We start from the raw sequence: 16,325 nt of genomic DNA on the forward strand, positions 1-16,325 counted from the left end.
TAACGCGGGAGACAGCGACAAAGCAAAATAGTATACTGTGTGAGAAGGGTTAATCTAGTAAGGAATGACAGTGGTAGTAATCAGAGAATGATTATGGGAGATGGAAAGGGTTGGCTGAAATGGTTTGGGTATATGGAAAGGATGAGTGAAGAGAGATGGACTTAGAGGATATATATGTCAGAAGTGGAGGGAGCAGTGGGGAGGAGAATAAGTGATGGAACTTGCATCATGGCAAACAGTTAGGGCTTCAAGCTGTCCTGACAGGAACCATTTGAAAAGTTTAACAACCTGGGCACTCTGAATTATTTTTCCAAGTCCATTACAGATCCACTCCATTCATATATGGCCCCTGCCAAGTGGTCACAAATCCAGCATTCCACTGGTATGTGACCACAGCCATACGGTATCTGAAAAATTAAAGAATCAAAATACATCTGACATGTTTGAGGTCTGGAGAATTATGTGGCCTGGCAGTGGGTGGCATGATGATTTCATTGGAAGTTGACGGCTATTGATAGGTGGGGAGTTCCATCAAACCATTGCTGCATCCACTGTGTGGGTGAGTTGTGAAGCATTAAAGGCGTAAACTTTACCAGAGGATCGTAATCCCTAAAGATCCATGGAGATTCTCTCATAACTCACAGGACACTTCCTCAGAGAGAAACAGTTTTTCATTCTCTAAAACTACCATTTTTTTTGCCAGTCACCATGAACCTGCTTGCCTTAATGTTGTGGGCTAGAGATCCATCCTGCTGGGCCTGTTTTCTTAAGTGGAAACTCTTCCCCTGAAAAGCAGTTTGGATTTTACAGAGTTGGTTTTAATCTTAATAAAGTCGATGCACATTGGAATGTTTTAAGGTTTTTGGTATGGGGTCAGTACTTTTGTCCATTTATACATTCTACAAAACATGATTAACTAGGACTTTGGCTTATAGTTTCATGTCCTGATTGTCAAAGATGCTGGCCCTTAGGTGTATAGAGGCATCAGTAGCTTTTTAGATCATATTTATAATCTCAGGTTTCCATTTATAACATCCCTAGAGGTTGTGCTGCCAGGATGGTTGAAATCTGCTCACGTATTGAGTTACCTGTTGTTGATATTAATCCTGGACTTGATGTATGGGTATTTTTAAGGCACTTGTTGCTTTGAATTGGTCTTTGCTGAGCTGATAGTTAAACCAAGTCAGACGGCTTGTCTAAGTTGGTTATTAGTGAGATAGAGCATATCTTTGTTGAAAAAAAGATGCTCATTAGAGGGAAATCTCTGATGATGGCTTGCATCACTTCTGAAGCATTTTAGAGTACCAGGGATAATTCATATGACAAGATTAGATTTCTTGAATGTATATGGAGTGTAATGCTATTTGCAGACTTAGGCCATAAGTAGTAGTATTATATGTAGCTCCAAAGAAAAGTTTTAACTGCCATTAAGCCAGAACACAGCCATGCTTGATGTCTTTGATGCTACAGAAAGTTTTGGAGAGGTTGCCAAAAAGAAGGATTGTTCTTATCATGCTGTGTGATAATGACAAACCTGTTAAGGTTGATGTACTTTTGAATGAGTAGGGTGACCCTTTTTTACTCTTATGAAAGGGCTTAGTATGGTTGATGAAGTGGAAAGCTTGCAATCATGGAAAACATTGTATGTCATTGAAACCATCAGCTTGTACATTTTTTTGAATTACATGGTTATGTGTGGAGATAATGACTAGGAAAAATGCAAGTTTTTGGTCACAGAAAGTAAGCAAAATGTGTGGATGAAAAAAAATGTGGAAGGATATGAGATGGGAGCTCTCACCATTTAGACATATGTTAAAGGCATAAGTTGGAATTTATGTAATCGCCAGATAAATATAGGGATGATGAATGTAGTCATACATAAAGTGGGAAATGACATTTAGATCATTCACATGTGTTGCCTGTTATAAATTGATATTACTCAAAGATTGCTTGATATTATTTGTCTAATTCTTTGCTTCTTTTGAAAATATTGTGCTTGACTGAAAAATAATTGTAAAGTAAAGTTTTCTCTCAACTTATTAATATTTTACATGTACAGATATGAAAAAAAGATTTCAGTTGAAAAATATTATCATGTATACATATCAAAAGTTAGTAAACTCTTATACTAGGAAAGCAATTTCACAAAAGGTAAAGTTATTGTTAAGTTGATAAAGATTTATTTTAATTGTTTTTGCGTGAACTGAATTCTTTTCAGAGTAATTCACTTTATTGTACATTAGTAAGACACCACTGGATCTCAGTATTGAAAAGCTTCTCAGTAAGATCAAACCATCACCAGAAGAGTAAGTGACTCCTCCTGTTTCCTACAGGACGGAAGCAGGCCTATGAAGAACAGGCAGCACAGATGAGATCCTCGGGAGACCCTCGATCTGCGGCCCAGCGAGGCTCACAATCACACACTGCCTCTTCTGGGCTCCAGGAAGATTCAGACGAGGGTCTCTTGACCAAAATTAAACGTGCAATTTTTGGGTAGGGTTAATTTTGTTGACTAAATGATAATTTTAGAGGTTGTTGTTGTATGTAGTAGATTGGCTGACTTCAGGTCCTCATAGAAATGCTGTTGTGGACAAAAACTGCAGTGTTCTTGGGAATAAACATTTTCTTTTCTCTCTTTTGATGATTGTCTCTCTTGGCCACATTTCATACTTCATCCTCCCAAAGCTATCACACATGCTTTATATTTAGTACGGAACAATTTTTAGATTTTCAGTTTGCTTTCTGTGGTGCATTGCTTTCAAGACTTCCTTTTCCCTTATGGGCTACTTCCTCTGTGTCAGAGATGGAGGGAACAAGAAGTGGGAGACCAAATTGGAGGTGGAGGGATGAAGTGAAAAAGATTTTGAGTGACCGGGGCCTGAACATGCAGGAGGGTGAAATGCGTGCAAAGAATAGAGTGAATTGGAACAATGTGGTATACCAGGGTCGACGTGCTCTCAGTGGATTGAACCAGGGCATGTGAAGTGTCTGGGGTAAACAATGGAAAGTTTTGTGGGGCCTGGATGTGGAACAGGGAGCTGTGGTTTCGGTGCATTATACATGACAGCTAGAGACTGAGTGTGAACGAATGTGGCCTTTGTTGTCTTTTCCTAGCGCTACCTCGTGCACATGCCAGGGGAGGGGGGGTGTCATTTCATGTGAGGCAGGTTGGCGACGGGAATGAATAAAGGCAGCATGTATGAATATGTACATGTGTATATATGTATATGTCTGTGTATGTATATGTATGTGTATGTTGAAATGTATAGGTATGTATATGTGCTTTTGTGGGCATTTATGTATGTACATGTGTATGTAGGTGGGTTGGGTCATTCCTCATCTGTTTCCTTGCGCTACCTCGCTAATGCAGAAGACAGCGTGAAAGTATAATAAAAAAGAAATATAAATATATATAGGGAAGAAAGAATACTTCCCACACATTCCCCACATGTCATAGAAGGCGACTAAAGGGGACAGGTGCAGGGGACTAGAAACCCTCCCCTCCTTGTATTTTAACTTTCTTAAAAGAGAAACAGGAGAAGGAGTCATGCGGTGATTGCTCATCCTCCTCGAAGGCCCAGATTGGGGTGTCTAAATGTGTGTGGATGTAACCAAGATGATAAAAAAGGAGAGATAGGTAGTATGTTTGAGGAAAGGAACCTGGATGTTTTGGCTCTGAGTGAAATGAAGCTCAAAGGTAAAGGGGAAGAGTGGTTTGGGAATGTCTTGTGAGTAAAGTCAGGGATTGGTGAGAGGACAAGAGCAAAGGAAGGAGTAGCACTACTCCTGAATCAGGAGTTGTGGGAGTATGTGATAGTGTAAGAAAGTAAAGTCTAGATTGATATGGGTAAAACTGAAAGTTGATGGAGAGAGATGGGTGATTATTGGTGCCTATGCATCTGGTCATGAGAAGAAAGATCATGAGGGGCAAGTGTTTTGGGAGCAGCTGAGTGCGTTAGCAGCTTTGATGCCTGAGACTGGGTTATATTGATGAGTTATTTGAATGCAAAGATGAGTAATGTGGCAGTTGAAGGAATAATAGGTGTTCATGGGGTGTTCAGTGTTGTAAATGGAAATGGTGAAGAGCTTGTAGATTAAGGTGCTGAAAAAGGACTGGTGATTGGGAATACCTGGTTTAAAAAGAGAGATATACATGAGTATACATGTGTAAGTAGGAGAGATGGCCAGAGAGCATTATTGGATTACGTGTTACCTGACAGGCGCGTGAAAGAGGGATTTTTGGATGTTAATGTGCTGAGAGGGGCAACTGGAGGGATGTTTGGTCGTTATCTTGTGGAGTTGAAGGTGAAGATTTGTAGAGGTTTTCAGAAAAGAAGAGAGAATGTTGGGGTGAAGAGAGAGGTGAGAGTAAGTGAGCTTGGAAAGGAGATTTGTGTGAGGAAGTACCAGGAGAGATTGAGTGTAGAATGGAAAAAGGTGAGACCAAATGATGTAAGGGGAGTGGGGCAGGAATGGGATGTATTTAGGGAAGCAGTGATGACTTTCACAAAAGATGCCTTTGGCATGAGAAAGTTGGGAGGGGGGCAGATAAGAAAGGGTAGTGAGTGGTGGGATGAAGAAGTAAGATTGTTAGTGAAAGAGAAGAGAGAGGCATTTGGATGATTTTCGCAGGGAAATAGTGCAAAAGACTGGGAGATGAATAAAAGAAAGAGGCAGGAGGTCAACAGAAAGGTGCGAGAGGTGAAAAAGAGGGCAAATGAGAGTTAGGGTGAGAGTATCCTTAAATTTTAGGGAGAAGAAAAAGATGTTTTGGAAGGAGGTAAATAAAGTGTGTAAGACTAGAGAACAAATGGGAAGATTGGTGAAGGGGGTTAATGGGGAGGTAGTAAAATGTAGTGGTGAAGTGAGAAGGAGATCGAGTGAGTATTTTGAAGGTTTGTTGAATGCGTTTGATGACAGATTGGTAGATATAGAGTGTTTTGGTCGAGGTGGTGTGCGAAGTGAGAGGGTCAGGGAGAATGGTTTGGTAAACAGAGAAGAGGTAGTGAAAGCTTTGCGGAAGATGAAAGCCGGCAAGGCGGCGGGTTTGGATGGTATTGCAGTGGACTTTGTTAAAAAGGGGTTGACTGTGTTGTTGATTGGTTGTTGAGGGTTTTCAATGTATATGGTTCATGGTGAAGTGCCTGAGGATTGGTGGAATGCATGCATAGTGCCATTGTACAAAGCCAAAGGGGATAAAGGTGAGTGTTCAAATTACGGAGATATAAGTTTGTTGAGTATTCCTGGGAAATTATATGGGAGGGTATTGATTGAGAGGGTGAAGGCATTTACAGAGCATCAGATTGGGAAGAGCAGTGTGGTTTCAGAAGTGGTAGCGGATGTGTGGATCAGGTGTTTGCTTTGAAGAATGTATGTGAGAAATACTTAGAAAAACAGATGGATTTGTATGTAGCATTCATGGATCTGGATAAGGCATATGATAGAGTTGATAGAGATGCTTTGTGGAAGGTATTAAGAGTATATGGTGTGGGAGGTAAGTTGCTAGAAGTGAAAAGTTTTTATCAAGGATATAAGGCATGTGCACAAGTAGGGAGAGAGGAAAGTGATTGGCTCCCAGTGAATGTCGGTTTGCGGTAGGGGTGCATGATGCCTCCATGGTTGTTTGATTTGTTTATGGATGGGGTTGTTAGGGAGGTGAATGCAAGAGTTTTAGAGAGAAGGGCAAGTATGGAGTCTGTTGTGGATGAGAGGGCTTGGGAAGTGAGTCAGTTGTTGTTCGCAGATGATACAGTGCTGTTGGCTGATTCATGTGAGAAACTACAGAAGCTGGTGACTGAGTTTGGTAAAGTTTGTGAAAGAAGAAAGATGAGAGTAAATGTGAATAAGAGCAAGGTTATTAGGTACAGTAGGGTTGAAGGACAGGTCAGTTGGGAGGTAAGTTTGAATGGAGAAAAACTGGAGGAAGTGAAGTGTTTTAGATATCTGGGAGTGGATTTGGCAGTGGATGGAACCATGAAAGCGGAAGTGAGTCACAGGGTGGGGGAGGGGGCGAAAGTTCTGGGAGCGTTGAAAAATGTGGAAGGCAAGAACATTATCTCAGAAAGCAAAAATGGGTATGTTTGAAGGAATAGTGGTTCCAGCAATGTTATATGGTTGTGAGGCGTGGGCTATAGATAGGGTTGTGCAGAGGAGGGCGAATGTGTTGGAAATGAGATGTTTGAGGGCAACATGTGGTGTGAGGTGGTTTGATCGAGTAAGTAATGAAAGGGTAAGAGAGATGTGTGGTAATAAAAAGAGTGTGGTTGAGAGAGCAGAAGAGGGTGTATTGAAATGGTTTGGTCACATGGAGAGAATAAGTGAGGAAAGATTGACCAAGAGGATATATGTGTCAGAGGTGGAGGGAACGAGGAGAAGTGGGAGACCAAATTGGAGGTGGAGAGATGGAGTGAAAAAGATTTTGAGTGATTGGGGCCTGAACGTGCAGGAGGGTGAAAGGCTTGCAAGGAATAGAGTGAATTGGAACGATGTGGTATACCGGGGTCGACGTGCTGTCAGTGGATTGAACCAGGGCATGTGAAGCAGCTGGGGTAAACCATGGAAAGTTCTGTGGGTCCTGGATGTGGAAAGGGAGCTGTGGTTTTGGTGCATTATACATGACAGCTAGGGACTGAGTGTGAACGAATGTGGCTTTTGTTGTCTTTTCCTAGCGCTACCTCGTGCACTTGCGGGGGAGGGGGATGTTATTTCATGTGTGGAGAGGTGGCAATGGGAATGAATAAGGGCAGAGAGTATGAATTATGTATATGTGTATATGATATTTCTGTGTGTGCATATATATGTATACGTTGAGATGTATAAGTATGCATATGTGCGTGTGTTGACGTGTATGTACATACATGTGTATGTGGGTGGGTTCAGCTATTCTTTCGTCTGTTTCCTTGTGCTACCTTGCTAGCGCAGGAGACAGCGACAAAGTATGATAAAAAAAAATGAATACTAATATGTATATTCTTTGTCCATACTATTTTGGATTTGTTTGAAACCTTCATCAGTATTCAGATTTAATTGTTTCTTTTGGCCACTGCTTTTGATTTGTAGGGAGTATGGTCAGTTTAAGTTGCAAATGAAATTATATTATGAGTTTTCTTTATATTACCAGCTTTGTTTTGGGAAATTGTATATCATATTTATAAAGAGAAATTTTAGAAAAGAAATCTGTAAGGTATACCATCATTGGAAGTGATATAAGAGAAATCGGCTGTAATACTATAAATGGGAGGGGTTTTCATGTTGATGGTATGTATATACCAAGGGCTATTCCAGGGGTTTTGTAAGCTGTATACAGTGATCCACCTGTTGCCATGCTACTAAAAGTTGGATACCCCCAAAGTGACCTCACATTATATTTTGTATTTATTTGGCACATGACAACTAAGTTGAAAATGTAAAGTATATTATCATTTCTTTTAGAGTAGTAAATGTTTTATTATGAATATTGGTCAATTCTCTGTAAAGAAAGGAAATATGGATCAATTTGTAATTCCTCTGGGAATCTCCTGAATTTATTGACCTTTTCAGTGATTCTAGTGTTATTGATATACCTGATGGAGAATAGCTTGTTAGCTTCTGTTTTAGAATGACAGTCGTATCCTTAGGTTAAAGGTTGCAGTTGTTTGTCTGCTCCTGTTTCCTTCAACCTGCTTATGAAAGGCTGAATATGCCAGCATGTTAATCAGTCAGTTGAGGGTACCACCTTGGTTGTTCATGGAGGCCAAACTTGGTCATGCATTAGTGAAATAGCACCAAAGATAGAGCAAATCATTATCAACAGTTTCACTATAAGTGTCATTTCTTATGGGGTTTGATGATTCCATGAAGAGTTGTTTCATGATGTTAAAGCTCTTGTTGCTTTTTCCCCCCTAGAACTGATGTGAAAAGCTATTATTTAATCCAAGGAGAGCACAAGACATTCCAGAGACCTAGAAAGGATACTTGACATGGAAAGGGTTAGAAACCTGTGGCTCCTGGGAGCCTTGAAGAATGTGTGGAAGTCGAGAACATTATCTCGGAAAGCAAAAATGGGTATGTTTGAAGGAATAGTGGTTCCAACAATGTTGTATGGTTGTGAGGCATGGGCTATGGATAGAGTTGTGTGCAGGAGGGTGGATGTGCTGGAAATGAGATGTTTGAGGACAATGTGTGGTGTGAGGTGGTTTGATCGAGTAAGTAATGTAAGGGTAAGAGAGATGTGTGGAAATAAAAAGAGCGTGGTTGAGAGAGCAGAAGAGGGTGTATTGAAATGGTTTGGGCATGGAAATAAAAAGAGCGTGGTTGAGAGAGCAGAAGAGGGTGTATTGAAATGGTTTGGGCACATGGAGAGAATGAGTGAGGAAAGATTGACAAAGAGGATATATGTGTCGGAGGTGGAGGGAACGAGGAGAAGTGGGAGACCAAATTGGAGGTGGAAAGATGGAGTGAAAAAGATTTTGAGTGATTGGGGCCTGAACATGCAGGAGGGTGAAAGGCGGGCAAGGAATAGAGTGAACTGGATCGATGTGGTATACCGGGGTTGACTTGCTGTCAGTGGATTGAATCAGGGCATGTGAAGCGTTATCTCGGAAAGCAAAAATGGGTATGTTTGAAGGAATAGTGGTTCCAACAATGTTGTATGGTTGCGAGGCGTGGGCTATGGATAGAGTTGTGCGCAGGAGGGTGGATGTGCTGGAAATGAGATGTTTGAGGACAATGTGTGGTGTGAGGTGGTTTGATAGAGTAAGTAACGTAAGGGTAAGAGAGATGTTTGGAAATAAAAAGAGTGTGGTTGAGAGAGCAGAAGAGGGTGTTTTGAAATGGTTTGGGCACATGGAGAGAATGAGTGAGGAAAGATTGACCAAGAGGATATATGTGTCAGAGGTGGAGGGAACGAGGAGAAGTGGGAGACTAAATTGGAGGTGGAAAGATGGAGTGAAAAAGATTTTGTGTGATCGGGGCCTGAACATGCAGGAGGGTGAAAGGAGGGCAAGGAATAGAGTGAATTGGATCGATATGGTATACAGGGGTTGACATGCTGTCAGTGGATTGAATCAGGGCATGTGAAGCGTCTGGGGTAAAGCTGTGTAGGTATGTATATTTGCATGTGTGGACGTATGTATATACATGTGTATGGGGGTTGGTTGGGCCATTTCTTTCGTCTGTTTCCTTGCACTACCTCGCAAACGCGGGAGACAGCGGCAAAAAAAATATATATATATATATATATATATATATATATATATATACAGAGGATGTGTGGAGCAGGTGTTTGCTTTGAAGAATGTATGTGAGAAATACTTAGAAAAGCAAATGGATTTGTATGTAGCATTTATGGATCTGGAGAAGGCATATGATAGAGTTGATAGAGATGCTCTGTGGAAGGTATTAAGAATATATGGTGTGGGAGGAAAGTTGTTAGAAGCAGTGAAAAGTTTTTATCGAGGATGTAAGGCATGTGTGTGTGTAGGAAGAGAGGAAAGTGATTGGTTCTCAGTGAATGTACGTTTGCGGCAGGGGTGTGTGATGTCTCCATGGTTGTTTAATTTGTTTATGGATGGGGTTGTTAGGGAGGTAAATGCAAGAGTTTTGGAAAGAGGGGCAAGTATGAAGTCTGTTGGGGATGAGAGAGCTTGGGAAGTGAGTCAGTTGTTGTTCGCTGATGATACAGCGCTGGTGGCTGATTCATGTGAGAAACTGCAGAAGCTGGTGACTGAGTTTGGAAAAGTGTGTGGAAGAAGAAAGTTAAGAGTAAATGTGAATAAGAGCAAGGTTATTAGGTACAGTAGGGTTGAGGGTCAAGTCAATTGGGAGGTGAGTTTGAATGGAGAAAAACTGGAGGAAGTGAAGTGTTTTAGATATCTGGGAGTGGATCTGGCAGCGGATGGAACCATGGAAGCGGAAGTGGATCATAGGGTGGGGGAGGGGGCGAAAATCCTGGGGGCCTTGAAGAATGTGTGGAAGTCGAGAACATTATCTCGGAAAGCAAAAATGGGTATGTTTGAAGGAATAGTGGTTCCAACAATGTTGTATGGTTGCGAGGCGTGGGCTATGGATAGAGTTGTGCGCAGGAGGATGGATGTGCTGGAAATGAGATGTTTGAGGACAATGTGTGGTGTGAGGTGGTTTGATCGAGTGAGTAACGTAAGGGTAAGAGAGATGTATGGAAATAAAAAGAGCGTGGTTGAGAGAGCAGAAGAGGGTGTTTTGAAGTGGTTTGGGCACATGGAGAGGATGAGTGAGGAAAGATTGACCAAGAGGATATATGTGTCGGAGGTGGAGGGAACAAGGAGAAGAGGGAGACCAAATTGGAGGTGGAAAGATGGAGTGAAAAAGATTTTGTGTGATCGGGGCCTGAACATGCAGGAGGGTGAAAGGAGGGCAAGGAATAGAGTGAATTGGAGCGATGTGGTATACCAGGGTTGACGTGCTGTCAGTGTATTGAAGCAAGGCATGTGAAGCATCTGGGGTAAACCATGGAAAGCTGTGTAGGTATGTATATTTGCGTGTGTGGACGTATGTATATACGTGTATGGGGGGGGGTTGGGCCATTTCTTTCGCCTGTTTCCTTGCGCTACCTCGCAAACGCGGGAGACAGCGACAAAGTATAATAAAAAAAAAATAATATATATATATATATATATATATATATATATATATATATATATATATATATATATATATATATATATATAAACCCATACACTCCTACATACATACATATATATTTTTTTATTTATTTTTTATCATAGCGCTCTCTTCCATGTTAGTGACATAGCGAAAGGAAACAGACAAAAGAATGGCTCAAACCACCCAAATACACATGTATATACATAAACACCTGCACATGCACATATACATACCTATACATTTCAATTTCAATACATACACAGACATATATACATATGTACATATTCATACTTGCTACCTTTACCCATCCCTGTCACCACCCTGCTACACATGAAAAACAGGAAACAGACAAAGAGTGGCCCATCCACTCATATATACACGCACACACACACATATATATATATATATATACATGAAAAAAAATGAGGTTACTTAAGCAAATACACAGAAAGATGAAATGGAAAGTTGGTACCTTTGAAGGATACTTTGGATATAAAGACTCTGTCTCAGACCACCAAATTCTGTGTACTGTAAATGTAACTCATAGTAGAGAATTATCAGTAATTGTTAGAAGCCTTCTGTTGCTCCCATGTTACTTTTTTAGGGATTATGGAGGCCAGCCAATGTACTATCTAATTTTCTGTTTGTCCATTTTGTTGTTCAGGTATTGATATAATCACTTTGATGGTTATTGAATAAGTAGTTGACAAAAGTTTTATACATAGTTATTGCATATCACTTAAATGCATATAAAAGATAGAAATATATCCTCAATATTGCTCCGATTTGGATGAAATGTTTTCTGCATGTCCATTTTTGTTATCACTTTTAAGTGATAGACATTTTTATGCATATGGTGTTGAGAATCTCGTTGCATTTTACTTTTCTCAGAAACTATTTTTCGTTAGCGTTCATTTCAATTACAATGTGAAATGATAACATTTTACTGTGTATATATATATATTTTTTTTTTCTTTCAAACTATTCGTCATTTCCCGCATTAGCGAGGTAGCATTAAGAACAGAGGACTGGGCCTTGAGGGAATACCCTCACCTGGCCCAATTCTCTGCTCCTTCTTTTGGGGGGGGGGGGGGGGGGGGGGGGGGGGGAACACGAGAGGGGAAGATTTCCAGCCCCCCGCTCCCTGCCCTTTTAGTCGCCTTCTACGACACGCAGGGAATACGTGGGAATTATTCTTTCTCCCCTATCCCCAGGGATATATATATATATATATATATATATATATTTTTTTATATATATATATATATTTTTTATATATATATATATATATATATATATATATATATATATATTATATATTTATTTTTTTTTTTTTTTTTTTTTTTTTGCCGCTGTCTCCCGCGTTTGCGAGGTAGCGCAAGGAAACAGACGAAAGAAATGACCCAACCCACCCCATACACATGTATATACATACGTCCACACACGCAAATATACATACCTACACAGCTTTCCATGGTTTACCCCAGACGCTTCACATGCCTTGATTCAATCCACTGACAGCACGTCAACCCTGGTATACCACATCGCTCCAATTCACTCTATTCCTTGCCCTCCTTTCACCCTCCTGCATGTTCAGGCCCCGATCACACAAAATCTTTTTCACTCCATCTTTCCACCTCCAATTTGGTCTCCCTCTTCTCGTTCCCTCCACCTCCGACACATATATCCTCTTGGTCAATCTTTCCTCACTCATTCTCTCCATGTGACCAAACCATTTCAAAACACCCTCTTCTGCTCTCTCAACCACGCTCTTTTTATTTCCACACATCTCTCTTACCCTTACGTTACTTACTCGATCAAACCACCTCACGCCACACATTGTCCTCAAACATCTCATTTCCAGCACATCCATCCTCCTGCGCACAACTCTATCCATATATATATATATATATATATATATATATATATATATATATATATATATATTTTTTTTTTTTTTTTTTTTTTTTTTTTTTTTTTGCTGTCTCCCACGTTTGCGAGGTAGCGCAAGGAAACAGACGAAAGAAATGGCCCAACCCACCCCCATACACATGTATATACATACGTCCACACACGCAAATATACATACCTACACAGCTTTCCATGGTTTACCCCAGACGCTTCACATGCATTGATTCAATCCACTGACAGCACGTCAACCCCGGTATACCACATCGATCCAATTCACTCTATTCCTTGCCCTCCTTTCACCCTCCTGCATGTTCAGGCCCCGATCACACAAAATCTTTTTCACTCCATCTTTCCACCTCCAATTTGGTCTCCCACTTCTCCTCGTTCCCTCCACCTCCGACACATATATCCTCTTGGTCAATCTTTCCTCACTCGTTCTCTCCATGTGCCCAAACCATTTCAAAACACCCTCTTCTGCTCTCTCAACCACGCTCTTTTTATTTCCACACATCTCTCTTACCCTTACGTTACTTACTTGATCAAACCACCTCACACCACACATTGTCCTCAAACATCTCATTTCCAGCACATCCATCCTCCTGCGCACTCTATCCATAGCCCACGCCTCGCAACCATACAACATTGTTGGAACCACTATTCCTTCAAACATACCCATTTTTGCTTTCTGAGATAATGTTCTCGACTTCCACACATTCTTCAAGGCTCCCAGGATTTTCGCCCCCCCCACCCTATGATCCACTTCCGCTTCCATGGTTCCATCCGCTGCCAGATCCACTCCCAGATATCTAAAACACTTTACTTCCTCCAGTTTTTCTCCATTCAAATTTACCTCCCAATTGACTTGACCCTCAACCCTACTGTACCTAATTACCTTGCTCTTATTTACATTTACTCTTAACTTTCTTCTTTCACACACTTTACCAAACTCAGTCACCAGCTTCTGTAGTTTCTCACATGAATCAGCCACCAGTGCTGTATCATCAGCGAACAACAACTGACTCACTTCCCAAGCTCTCTCATCCCCAACAGACTTCATACTTGCCCCTCTTTCCAAAACTCTTGCATTCACCTCCCTAACAACCCCGTCCATAAACAAATTAAACAACCATGGAGACATCACACACCCCTGCCGCAAACCTACATTCACTGAGAACCAATCAGTTTCCTCTCTTCCTACACGTACACATGCCTTACATCCTCGATAAAAACTTTTCACTGCTTTTAACAACTTGCCTCCCACACCATATATTCTTAATACCTTCCACAGAGCATCTATATCAACTCTATCATATGCCTTCTCCAGATCCATAAATGCTACATACAAATCCATTTGTTTTTCTATATTGTAATTTTCCAAAAGAAGGAAGAGAGAAGGGGGCCAGGTGAGGATATTCCCTCGGAGGCCCAGTCCTCTGTTCTTAATGCTACCTTGCTAACACAGGAAATGGCGAATAGTTTGAAAGAAAGAAGATGAAAGCCGGCAAGGCAGCAGGTTTGGATGGTATTGCAGTGGAATTTATTAAAAAGGGGGTGACTGTATTATTGACTGGTTGGTAAGGTTATTTAATGTATGTATGACTCATGGTGAGGTGCCTGAGGATTGGCGGAATGCATGCATAGTGCCATTGTACAAAGGCAAAGGGGATAAGAGTGAGTGCTCAAATTACAGAGGTATAAGTTTGTTGAGTATTCCTGGTAAATTATATGGGAGGGTAATGATTGAGAGGGTGAAGGCATGTACAGAGCATCAGATTGGGGAAGAGCAGTGTGATTTCAGAAGTGGTAGAGGATGTGTGGATCAGGTGTTTGCTTTGAAGAATGTATGTGAGAAATACTTAGAAAAACAGATGGATTTGTATGTAGCATTCATGGATCTGGATAAGGCATATGATAGAGTTGATAGAGATGCTTTGTGGAAGGTATTAAGAGTATATGGTGTGGGAGGTAAGTTGCTAGAAGTGAAAAGTTTTTATCAAGGATATAAGGCATGTGCACAAGTAGGGAGAGAGGAAAGTGATTGGCTCCCAGTGAATGTCGGTTTGCGGTAGGGGTGCATGATGCCTCCATGGTTGTTTGATTTGTTTATGGATGGGGTTGTTAGGGAGGTGAATGCAAGAGTTTTAGAGAGAAGGGCAAGTATGGAGTCTGTTGTGGATGAGAGGGCTTGGGAAGTGAGTCAGTTGTTGTTCGCAGATGATACAGTGCTGTTGGCTGATTCATGTGAGAAACTACAGAAGCTGGTGACTGAGTTTGGTAAAGTTTGTGAAAGAAGAAAGATGAGAGTAAATGTGAATAAGAGCAAGGTTATTAGGTACAGTAGGGTTGAAGGACAGGTCAGTTGGGAGGTAAGTTTGAATGGAGAAAAACTGGAGGAAGTGAAGTGTTTTAGATATCTGGGAGTGGATTTGGCAGTGGATGGAACCATGAAAGCGGAAGTGAGTCACAGGGTGGGGGAGGGGGCGAAAGTTCTGGGAGCGTTGAAAAATGTGGAAGGCAAGAACATTATCTCAGAAAGCAAAAATGGGTATGTTTGAAGGAATAGTGGTTCCAGCAATGTTATATGGTTGTGAGGCGTGGGCTATAGATAGGGTTGTGCAGAGGAGGGCGAATGTGTTGGAAATGAGATGTTTGAGGGCAACATGTGGTGTGAGGTGGTTTGATCGAGTAAGTAATGAAAGGGTAAGAGAGATGTGTGGTAATAAAAAGAGTGTGGTTGAGAGAGCAGAAGAGGGTGTATTGAAATGGTTTGGTCACATGGAGAGAATAAGTGAGGAAAGATTGACCAAGAGGATATATGTGTCAGAGGTGGAGGGAACGAGGAGAAGTGGGAGACCAAATTGGAGGTGGAAAGATGGAGTGAAAAAGATTTTGAGTGATCGGGGCCTGAACGTGCAGGAGGGTGAAAGGCGTGCAAGGAATAGAGTGAATTGGAATGATGTGGTATACCGGGGTCGACGTGCTGTCAGTGGATTGAACCAGGGCATGTGAAGCAGCTGGGGTAAACCATGGAAAGTTCTGTGGGTCCTGGATGTGGAAAGGGAGCTGTGGTTTTGGTGCATTATACATGACAGCTAGGGACTGAGTGTGAACGAATGTGGCTTTTGTTGTCTTTTCCTAGCGCTACCTCGTGCACTTGCGGGGGAGGGGGATGTTATTTCATGTGTGGAGAGGTGGCAATGGGAATGAATAAGGGCAGAGAGTATGAATTATGTACATGTGTATATGATATTTCTGTGTGTGCATATATATGTATACGTTGAGATGTATAAGTATGCATATGTGCGTGTGTTGATGTGTATGTACATACATGTGTATGTGGGTGGGTTCAGCTATTCTTTCGTCTGTTTCCTTGTGCTACCTTGCTAGCGCAGGAGACAGCGACAAAGTATGATAAAAAAAAATGAATACTAATATGTATATTCTTTGTCCATACTATTTTGGATTTGTTTGAAACCTTCATCAGTATTCAGATTTAATTGTTTCTTTTGGCCACTGCTTTTGATTTGTAGGGAGTATGGTCAGTTTAAGTTGCAAATGAAATTATATTATGAGTTTTCTTTATATTACCAGCTTTGTTTTGGGAAATTGTATATCATATTTATAAAGAGAAATTTTAGAAAAGAAATCTGTAAGGTATACCATCATTGGAAGTGATATAAGAGAAATCGGCTGTAATACTATAAATGGGAGGGGTTTTCATGTTGATGGTATGTATATACCAAGGGCTATTCCAGGGGTTTTGTAAGCTGTATACAGTGATCCACCTGTTGCCA

General features: G+C 41.1%; 1 protein-coding gene across 2 annotated transcripts in view; it reads left to right on the forward strand.

Moving 5' to 3' along the window:
* The window catches only part of LOC139765591 (protein tumorous imaginal discs, mitochondrial), a 40,475-nt gene that overhangs the window by 13,689 nt on the left and 10,461 nt on the right, over window positions 1-16,325 (forward strand). The window contains exon 8 of one of the 2 annotated variants that reach the window (XM_071693225.1): window positions 2,334-2,493. The exons of the other annotated variant lie outside the window; for it this stretch is intronic. Within the exon in view, the coding sequence (XP_071549326.1) occupies window positions 2,334-2,493 (160 nt within the window). The remainder of the gene's footprint in view (window positions 1-2,333; window positions 2,494-16,325) is intronic. 2 annotated transcript variants of the gene reach the window in all.

The sequence above is a fragment of the Panulirus ornatus genome, chromosome 55 (genome assembly GCF_036320965.1).
Source record: "Panulirus ornatus isolate Po-2019 chromosome 55, ASM3632096v1, whole genome shotgun sequence".
In the NCBI taxonomy this organism is placed as follows: domain Eukaryota; kingdom Metazoa; phylum Arthropoda; class Malacostraca; order Decapoda; family Palinuridae; genus Panulirus; species Panulirus ornatus.